General features: G+C 39.2%; 1 protein-coding gene and 1 non-coding gene across 6 annotated transcripts; both read right to left on the bottom strand.

The window, feature by feature from the left end:
- Nucleotides 1-315: 315 nt before the first annotated feature.
- On the bottom strand, nucleotides 316-4,509 carry LOC109735303 (uncharacterized). 5 transcript variants are annotated; one of them, XR_012184009.1, is made up of 4 exons: nucleotides 3,443-4,509; nucleotides 2,689-3,129; nucleotides 2,032-2,267; nucleotides 316-1,099 (listed from the first exon to the last, which is right to left on the bottom strand). It is a non-coding gene; the product is annotated as an uncharacterized protein (transcript). The 5 variants fall into 5 exon arrangements; XR_012184008.1 differs by having other exon boundaries at nucleotides 2,683-3,109; nucleotides 3,380-4,506; XR_012184007.1 differs by having other exon boundaries at nucleotides 2,683-3,129; nucleotides 3,380-4,505.
- Nucleotides 4,510-6,900: 2,391 nt separating this feature from the next.
- On the bottom strand, nucleotides 6,901-7,903 carry LOC109774408 (uncharacterized). The gene has a single exon (XM_073498588.1). It carries the CDS (start codon nucleotides 7,471-7,473, stop codon nucleotides 6,928-6,930), a length of 546 nt encoding a protein of 181 aa, XP_073354689.1. The 5' UTR covers nucleotides 7,474-7,903; the 3' UTR covers nucleotides 6,901-6,927.
- Between the last annotated feature and the right edge of the window lie 2,826 nt (nucleotides 7,904-10,729).

The raw sequence follows: 10,729 nt of genomic DNA, 5'->3' as shown, positions 1-10,729 counted from the left end.
ACCTGGCGACCGACCCAAACGGATAAAAAACAACAAAATCGCCGTTCGTTTGGGTCAGGGCGTTGGAGTTGCTCTAAAGACGGTAGTGACAATCAAACTTTATCTTTTGAGTAGCGAATTGCACATACAGTACATCTTAAGTCCATCCTCTTGATCAGGTCCTATATTTGTTTTCTAGGGTATCATATTAGTCATTTGACTCTTTCACGTGTGACCTCATATAGTAAAACTAAACAATACATCAATTATTTTAGTACCTTTTTTAATGATGAGTGTCTTGAATAAAAAAACAGAATAGCACCTCTACATAAAAAGTGAAGTCAAACAAATATATATATTACATAATCTTAATAAAATCATACAAATCTGAACTCGCACAACTCTAATAGAGTTGAATAATAAATACTCCCTCTGTAAACAAATATGATACAATAATCGGAGTATACACATTTTTGTGGAGCCATTTATTTGTTTTCTATGGCAACACACGTACATTCAACTAGTAACACAACCAAAGTTGGAATATGAAACGAGTGATTTACCTTTGCAAGTTCGACCAAGTCACCTTCACTGAGATAGAGGCAAGCTCAAGCATGATTTGCTGATAGTCGTACCCATGTTTTTTTGCTTTGAAAAAACAATGATGATCCAGATCATTTTTACAACTATTCTGACCTACCTTGAACTTCAAATGCATCAAAGTATCCTCTTTTACAGCAATCACATATCTTCTTAAGCCACATGACTCAACAACACTGCCACGAAAGAGTTGAATCTCATGTAATCCATTCCTAAGGACAACACACGAACTGAGAGATAAATCAAATCCACACTGCACTTTTGATATGACAACATCTATTGTGGCCTCAAATGCCCAACGAACGAGGGCTAAAGTGATGTCAACCGCACCACAATCTCCATTAATCCGATGCGTGAATGGATACTCAGGTGTGACTAGATCATGGTACTCCATTGCACCATCAATTAGTTGTAGATCATCTTCTTGCTTTCCTTTCTTGATCCTCATGTCAAACTCAACTAGAGCAGGGGCTACCATTGTGATGCCTCTCTTAGGGCCAGTCATCTCAATAAGAGAACCCTGTAAACCTATTATTATTTAGTAGCTCCTCATGGAAAGTAAGAAATATGTGAAGCATATGCTCTACTTTATGTCAATTGACAAAGATCTCAAATAAATGATAGTAAAATCCAAACCCTCCAATATAAAATCATTTGAAATATTTTACCAACAAACATAAGTTGACTGCATATAAAACATAACTTCGATAAATCATGCAAAGATAACTAACCACAAACTTGCCTAACATATGCAAAGGAAAAAAACACATCGTTGTATAAGATCCTCAAAGCACATGCATTTGCATAAACGAATGCATATAGTGATACTCCCTCCGCTCCTTTTTAGTTTGCATATAAGTTTTTGTTCAAAGTCAAAGTATCTCTACTTTGACCAAACTTATAGAAAAAAGTATCAACACTCACAGTGCCAAATTAATATTATCAGATTCATTATGAAATGTGGTTTCATACAATATATATTTGGTATTGTAGATGTTCATATATTTTAATATAAATTTGGTCAAACTTTGCAAAGTATGACTTGACACAAATCTAATACGCGGAGTAAAATGGACCGGAGGGAGTACAAATAAGATCATCAAAGTGGTCCCACCATCACAAACACCGCAAATGTTTGACCTCTTTGGTTGCAGGATTCCGAAAAGCGTTACACTAAAGCACAAGATTAGAGTGTCACGCCATCTTCAGTACAAGAGACTGAAAGGATGTTTGATTGTGGACAGGAAAAGCATAGGAATCTTCCTAAAAGGTTGAAGTGAATAGAATTTCAATAAACTATAGCGCAAATGAATCCCAAGAGAGAGAAAATCCTATGATTTCAACCCTATATCAAACAATGGAGGTAGGTGAACAACTCGAGCGGATATTGACTTGAATTATTAAATGAATGAAATATTAAATATAATTGCATATATATGTAAAAATGTGCACCTCTTCCACGATGATGGGATCATCCCTGCTACGATTGAAAACATAATTAAGCAATGAATCATAACGATCACGCACTGCTATATATCCATATAGTTGTACCAAGCCGATGTTGGTACTAGCTTTTTCCAATTTCAGCGAGAAAATCTGCATCATATTAGTTGCAGAATGTAGCATGCATCTATCCCTATTCGGGAAACAATTCGTGGGATTTGAGAACATCATCGGCTCTAGTTGTGCTTCATGAAAAAAAAAATACATGTTATATTACAACAAATAATGTTTTATACAAACAATTTACACAAAAAAATAAAATTATAATTATGCTTGTCAATACATATTTGTGCAGTTTAGAAAGAAGAAGAATAATGTCATTTGATTTTCCGAGTCATGGAAGTTGTTGGTGTATGAGTACAAGGGAAACTTATTTGTAGGACTAAAACTAGTGACAAGATCCTAACCATGTATGGTATATCGACAAATTTATATATCTAAATGAAGCATGATATTTTTTTGCTAATTCATAAATTCTTTATAACAATCCAGATATATATTGCATTTTTTTAAATACAAGAATGCATTTTAAATCAGTCAAGCAAACTATATAGCCGGTAAGCATCCTAAAAATAAAATGGAACATGATAGGTGACTTACTCTCACCACGTTGAGTAAGATGCCATAGCTTTAGAATACCATAGTTTATCTTGTATATAGAACCATCCCGATGGGTGGTTTTCTTATAGATGTCGGCTTCAGATACAGGATAAGAGGCATGGCCAACAAGGACTTGCTTCGTTCGCCCCTTCATCCCTGATGTGTCCATCCCCTTGGTGGTGGCAAATTGTTTGCCTCTGGTGGCATAGATGGAGGTGCAGAAATAGTTACTGACACAAGGGAGGACGCAGAGCCAATTTGGCCTGCCCCATTTATTCACTCCTTTTACTGCAATGTTGCTTGCCAGGACAAAGGATGCATAAGCAGATCGGTCACCAAAGAGCAATCTTAGAACCCGGTCATTATTCCGTGTTAGTCTCATTCCAGATCCAAAAATCTCCAGCAGCATGGTTCTGACGAGAATAATCTACGGAAGGCCAAAACGCACTGTAAAAAACGGTCCAGATTATGGCATGAGTGGAGCATCCCGGCTTATTCAACATTTTTAGCCCAATAAATCTAGAATTTCTACTCAATGCTTGACGGTCCAAATAGATAAAACATGACAGAAACTACAAATGGCAATACCAAAATGTCAGAATAGTCCTGCACATTCACACATGCAACTGAAAACAAAATCTCTAAATCTTCTATTTAAGCTCGGCGCTAAAGTATGGCACATATACGGGACACATACACATGATACGGAATGTCAAAAAGACAACCACCAGCGCCGGCTGCCTGAAGCCCTGAGCCTCACCTGAAGAAGGGGAACAAGCCTGCAGCGCGGCGGCTGCCGCGGGGACAGGGCCGCCGGGGCAGGTGCGAGGCCGGATTGCAGGAGCAGGCCGCGGGACGGCGCGACGCGGGCTGCGTCGGGAGAGCGGCAGAGGTGCGTGACAAGGGAGCGGGATCAGCAGGTGGCGGTGCCGGCGCACAAGGCGGCAGCAACCTATCAACACGGCGGCGGAGGCGCGTGCATCGTGGCTCTGGCTCTGGCTTAGCTGCCAGATTGCGCGTGCGGTCTCCCTCTGCCTTGGGCCTTGTTGTGCCACTGGCTGTCAGCAAGAAGGGCCCATTAAAAATAGTGCTGAATTGTTTTTTTCTCCAAATCGAGGGCCGTGGGGAGCTCTCTAGCGCCTTCAGGCCCTAATAGACCCTAATAGACCCTGTAGCACACAGCTGGGCCGGCCCATTAACGCACACGTTCGTCAGCAGCAACTACGCAAGCGCTACCCTAGACTAAAAAAGAGAGTTATTTTTTCTTCTCTCGCAAGAGTCACTTTCTTGACATACGAGCATACGAAGTGGTGGGCCCAGCAGTCATCATGTGTCACGTACTGGGCACTTTCTCTGAATTTTGGTATTTTTAATTTTCTAAACACATTTTTTGTGTATTAGATGTTTTTTCTCTTTTTGGTTTTTGTTTGTTTTCTCTACTAAAAACTGTTTCATTTTGTTGTTTTGCAAACCACACCTGTGCTTCTTAGGAAAAAGTTGTGCTTCCATGAGAAGCACATATTTGGTTCCTAGATAAGTACAGGTGTGTTTCTCGAAAAGAAAACAAATATATGCTTCCCAGAAACACATATTTGCTTTCATGGAAGCACAACCCTGCTTCTCAAAAAACAAAAAAAAATTACTTGAACAAGAAGCACAAATTTTCTTGTCATAGAAATATAGATTTCCTTCCGCGAGAAGCACTCTGTTTTCACAGAAAACAAATTGTATTTTTAGAAAAAAGGAAAATAAATGAAAAACCGCAACCGTGCTTTCGGCTTCATTTTTTCTTTTGTTTTTTAGAAGATCTCGATGCGAGAAATCCAACGGTGAAAATGGTTCAGGATTGGGACGCACAGTTCAAGAGATAAAACGTTTTGAATAAACAAATCTACGGAAAAAAAAGAAAACACTAGGTTACTACAAGTGGTGCACCTCCTGAGAAGGTAGGAGTGACCTTTGCAAGTGGTACCCGTTAACTAGTGATTGCGCCGCTCGTCCTGATTGTCGGCTCGCTCTATTGTTGCTCGTTCAGAAAAAACCAGTAGAAGAAAATATGAAGCATTTTGGCTTATCTCATTTTGACCAGTTTGTGTTTAGTGATGAGATGCAATCTATGGACGACGGCTTGATGCAGACGGTTTGGTGGTGCAGCAACGGCAACGGATTTGTAGACCACTACATGGAGCTGCTGTGATGCGGAAAAGTGGTGACGATAACATATGATTGACTTCGATTTGGTGGTGCTTCTTGAGCACCCGGTCTTGAGCTCCAAGGTGAAAACCATATGTCTGACCTGAGGTTATACCTGACAATGACAATGTTTTTGCATCCTTACCTGGTTGAAGGTGTTGCTCTGATGTACTTTCGACTAGTTCTTCAGCGTGAAAATCTTGATTCTAACATTTGGTTGTTTAATCAGGTGATGATGATGTTTCAACGCCATTCCCTTTCTGAAGGCCTTGTTGTTGAAGAACTTTGTTGTTCTTGCGATGTCAAGAGATGGTTGGTGCAGATATGGTCGTTGTGGTAGTTTGCTTCATTTTGAGTCAATAAAATTCACCCTTTATCGACAAAAAGACCATATTTGTTGCATTTTTTTTCCTGAGGCCTTTGGATTTTCTTTCATATCTCTCAAGTAGCGCCTCCTATGTACTTTGAAAAGCAATGCAGATCAAACAATGATGAAATCAATTAAACTTCCAAAGGAGATATGGTAAGACATGCTCAGAGTATTTGCAGAAAATATGCTTCTCATAGAAACAGAGAAGACAAACATTCCGGCACAAAATTAGTAATTAGTAGCAAACAGACATACATATAGTGCAAGATCAAATATGGCATCAATAAATAAGAGTAAATCCGGTGCAAGATCAAATAACACAGCTAAAGTTCAAATATGAAGCAGAGTGCTTTCCATTCGCACATTGGTCGTTGTGTATTTTCTTTTCTTATTAATTCTTTGATGAAATTATTGCCAGTTGTTGAGTTTGTTAACTCAAAGCCGGGGTCGGCTCGAGCCTATTCTCTAAAATGTTCGCGCATTTGACCAATTCACCTTTGTGATGACCTGCAAGTGCACAAGGTTATTGTAGCACTTTCATGATAAGTAAGTATCGAACCCACGGGGAGCGGAAAGGAAGGCACCACAAACCCCACAACTATGTTATCACTTAACACACTCACATACGCATCCAGGCCGGAGTTTGGAAATAGTCTACTCTATCAGTTGCTAGAAAAACAGAATAAAAGGCGTTTACTATAGTATGAACTAGAAGGTAAAAAAGGAACAAAAAGAGATTAAGTTAGTAGAGACGGTACCTGAGCAGTAAAGTGTTATCTAGGATTTCGAAGTCATCACTACAAATATGACCTGCGCAATAAGTTCGGAGCAAACACTCTCTATGGTATCCTCTATCCATCCTTCATATGCATAAGTGGTCGGTTCTGGTACAGAGCATGTTCTACTTTAACATAGACTTCATGCACATATGCCACCAACCGTAGCTTCCCCAAGCATGTTATCACATACGGTCAATTAAAGGTTTCCCCGTGGACGCACTCAGATGTGGATCATCTCATCTCCCGAGCGATTGGTACAACGTATGTGTCGTCGGAAGATCCCAACATCCACGTGCGTACGTGCAGATAAATGGGCATCACAAATATTTACATGGCCGATTTATTTGCTCTCCGGCCGACTGCTGCTGAGCCATGCATGTCTCCGCTTCAATACAGCACGCGACTCGTGCGACGACACAAGGCCCTTCTATATGTATCTCCTGTGCGCGTGTCGCCTGCAGACCACCCCCATCCACATGCCATCTTCTATTCCTTCAAAAAAACATGCCATCTTCTACCTCTACCTGTTCTTCCCACCGTCGTCCGCCCGCGCCGGCGCAGGCGCCTATCGCATCCCGATCGTCGTGGGCATGCGCCAGCCCACGCTCAAGGCAGACCTTTAAATAAAAAGTACAGTCATACAAATAGATATTACATATTCTTAATAAAATGATACAAATCTGAACCCACACAATTCTAATAGAGTTGAGTAAAAAAATACTCTCTCTATAAACAAATATAAGACGTTTTTACATTTGTTTACAAAGGTAGTACTCTGTAAACGCTAAAGGTGGTACATTAATAGAAGAATGCACATTTTTGTGGATCCATTTATTTGTTTTCTGCAAACCCACGTACATTCAACTAGTAACACAACCAAAGTTCGAATACGAAACGAGTGATTTACCTTTGCAAGTTCGACCAAGTCACCTTCACTGAGATAGAGGCAAGCTCAAGCATGATTTGCTGATAGTCGTGCCCATGCTTTTTTGCTTTGAAGGAACAATGGTGATCAAGATCATTTTTACAACTATTCCGGCCTAGCTTGAACTTCAAATACATCAAAGTATCCTTCTTTACAGCAATCACATATCTTCTTAAACCACATGACTCAACAACACTGCCACGAAAGAGTTGAATCTCATGTAAACCATTCATAAGGAAAACACACGAACTGAGAGATAAATCAAATCCACACTGCACTTTCGATATGACAACATCTATTGTGGCCTCAAATGCCCAACGAACAAGGGCTAAAGTGATGTCAACCGCACCACAATCGCCATTAATCTGATGCGTGAATGGATACTCAGGTGTGACTAGATCATGGTACTCCATTGCACCATCAATTAGTTGTAGATCATCTTCTTGCTTTCCTTTCTTGATCCTCATGTCAAACTCAACTAGAGCAGGGGCTACCATTGTGATGCCTCTCTTAGGGTCAGCCATCTCAATAAGAGAACCCTGTAAACCTATTATTATTTAGTAGCTCCTCATGGAAAGTAAGAAATATGTGAAGCATATGCTCTACTTTGTGTCAACTGACAAAGATCTCAAATAAATGATAGCATAAAATCAAAAACCTCCAAAATAAAATTATTTGAGATATTTTACCAACAAACATAATTTGATTGCATATAAAACATAACTTCGATAAATCACGCAAAGATAACTAACCACAAACTTGCCTAACATATGCAAAGGAAAAAACACATCATTGTATAAGATCCTCAAAGCACATCATTTGCATAAACGAATGCATATAGTGATACTCCCTCCGCTCCTTTTTAGTTTGCATATAAGTTTTTGTTCAAAGTCAAAGTATCTCTACTTTGACCAAACTTATAGAAAAAAGTATCAACACTCACAGTGCCAAATTAATATTATTAGATTCATTATGAAATGTAGTTTCATAGAATATATATTTGGTATTGTAGATGTTCATATATTTTAATATAAATTTGGTCAAACTTTACAAGTTTGACTTGACACAAATCTAATACGCGGAGTAAAATGGACCAGAGGGAGTACAAATAAGATCATCAAAGTGGTGCCACCATCACCAACCGCAAATGTTTGACCTCTTTGGTTGCAGGATTCAGAAAAGCGTTACACTAAAGCACAAGATTAGAGTGTCACCCCATCTTCGGTACAAGAGACTGAAAGGATGTTTGATTGTGGACAGGAAAAGCATAGGAGTCTTCCTAAAAGGTAGAAGTGAATAGAATTTCAATAAACTATAGCGCAAATGAATCCCAAGAGAGAGAAAATCCTATGATTTCAACCCTATATCAAACAATAGAGGTAGGGGAACAACTCGAGCGGATATTGACTTGTATTATTAAATGAATGAAATATCAAATATAATTGCATATAAATGTAAAAATATGCACCTATTCCACAATGATGGGATCATCTCTGCTACGATTGAAAATATAATTAAGCAATGAATCATAACGATCACGCACTGGTATATATCCATATAGTTGTACCAAGCCGATGCTGGTACTAGCTTTTTCCAATTTCAGCGAGAAAATCTGGAACATAGCAGTTGCAGAATGTACCATGCATCTATCCCTATCCGGGAAACAATTCGTGGGATTCGAGAACATCATCGGCTCTAGTTGTGCTTCATGAAAAAAATACATGTTATATTACAACAAATAATGTTTTATACAAACAATTTACAAAAAAATAAAATTATTATTATGCTTGTCAATACATATTTGTGCAGTTTAGAAAGAAGAATCATAATGTCGTTTGATTTTACGAGTCATGGAAGTTGTTGGTGTATGAGTACAAGGGAAACTTATTTGTAGGACTAAAACTAGTGACAAGATCCTAACCATGTATGGTATATCGACAAATTTATATAGCTAAATAAAGCATGATTTTTTTCCTAATTCATAAATTCTTTAAAACAATCCAGATATATATTGCATTTTTTTAAATACAAGAATGCATTTTAAATCAGTCAAGCAAACTATATAGCCGGTAAGCATCCTAAAAATAAAATGGAACATGATAGGTGACTTACTCTCACCACGTTGAGTAAGATGCCATAGCTTTAGAATACCATAGTTTATCTTGTACATAGAACCGTCCCGATGGGTGGTTTTATTAAGGATGTTGCCTTCAGATACAGGATAAGAGGCATGGCTAACAAAGACTTGCTTCGTTCGCCCCTTCATCTCTGATCTATCCATCCCCTTGGTGATGGCAATTTGTTTGCCTTTGGTGGCATAGATGGAGGTGCAGAAATAATTACTGGCATAAGGGAGGACGCAGAACCAATTTGGCCTGCCCCAATTATTCCCTCCTTTTACTGCAATGTTGCTTGCCATGACAAAGGATGCATAAGCAGATCGATCACCAAAGAGCAACCTTAGAACCCGGTCATTATTCCGTGTTAGTCTCAATCCAGATCCAAAAATCTCTAGCAGCATGGTTCTGACAAGAATAATCTACAGAAGGTCAAAACGCACCATAAAAAAAGGTCCAGATTATGGCATAAGTGGAGCATCCCAGTTTATTCAACATTGCCCAGTAAATCTAGAATTTGGACTTGATGCTTGACGGTCCAAATAGATGAAACATGACAGAAGCTAAAAATAACAATACCGAGATACAAAAAAGTAACAAACCGAAAACAAAATCTCTTGATCTTCTATTTGACAACTACCACAACAATTGACAACAAAATGTCAAAATAGTCCTGCACATTCACACATGCAACTGAAAACAAAATCTCTAAATCTTCTATTTAATCACAGCACCAAAGCATGGCACATCACGATATACTGGACACATACACATGATACAGAATGTCAAAAAGACAAGAACCACCGCCGGCTGCCTGAAGCCCTGAACCTCACCTGAAGAAGGGGGACAAGCCTGCAGCGTGGTGGCTGCCGCGGGCACTAGGCCGCCGGGGCAGGTGCGAGGCGGGAAAGTAGCAGCGGTGCTGGCGGCAGCAACCGATCAACCAAGCGGCGGCGGCCAAAATACTGCTGAATTTTTTCTCCACACCCCGGACCGTGGGGAGCTCTATCTCTTGTTTTTTTAGGGGTGTGGGGAGCTCTCTTTAGACCCTGTAGCGCACAGCCGGGCCGGACCATTAGCGCATTCTCATCGGCCGCTCGCTCTACCGCTGCTCGTTCAGGAAAAACCAGCATCTTCTAAAAAAAACCCAGCAAGCTACTGGTTTAGGGGAAAAACCGACTCTCTCGGTTTTCATAGATTGAAAATTCGTACTTTAAAAAATGTACGCAGATCAAAAAAAGGTTCACCAATTTGAAAAAGTTCACGGTTGAAAAATATTCACAAATTTGAAAAAGTTCATGAATTCAAAAATATACATGATCTGGAAAAATCATGAATTTTATAAATTCAAAAAATTAAAAAATCACGAATTTGAATATTTTTATTTAAAATGAACTTATTATAGAAAAATAAAAAAGTAAAATTTAGGAGCACTCATGATCATCAATTTTCGCAAACAGAAGGTGCTATCTTTTGGAACTATTCGTCGTGTGTTGTTATAACCCACCTCTGCACATGGACGTAGATTTATTTGGTTTTAGGCCCGTATCGTGGTTTAACCAGGCTTAATAGAAGTTATTTGACTAACTCTTCATTTTTGGGGCCTAATGAACGACACCCTCATCATCGTCCTTATCATTTTCCCTTTGTGACTGGAGGGACG

The sequence above is a fragment of the Aegilops tauschii genome, chromosome 5 (assembly GCF_002575655.3).
Source record: "Aegilops tauschii subsp. strangulata cultivar AL8/78 chromosome 5, Aet v6.0, whole genome shotgun sequence".
NCBI classification, from domain to species: domain Eukaryota; kingdom Viridiplantae; phylum Streptophyta; class Magnoliopsida; order Poales; family Poaceae; genus Aegilops; species Aegilops tauschii.
The sequence above is the reverse complement of the archived record's forward strand: the minus strand, read 5'-3'. Positions and strand labels throughout refer to the sequence as shown.

What these genes read in the sequence shown, in the direction of transcription:
- LOC109774408 (XM_073498588.1), bottom strand. Translation starts at nt 7,473, where the DNA reads ATGGCTGACCCTAAGAGAGGCATCACAATGGTAGCCCCTGCTCTAGTT.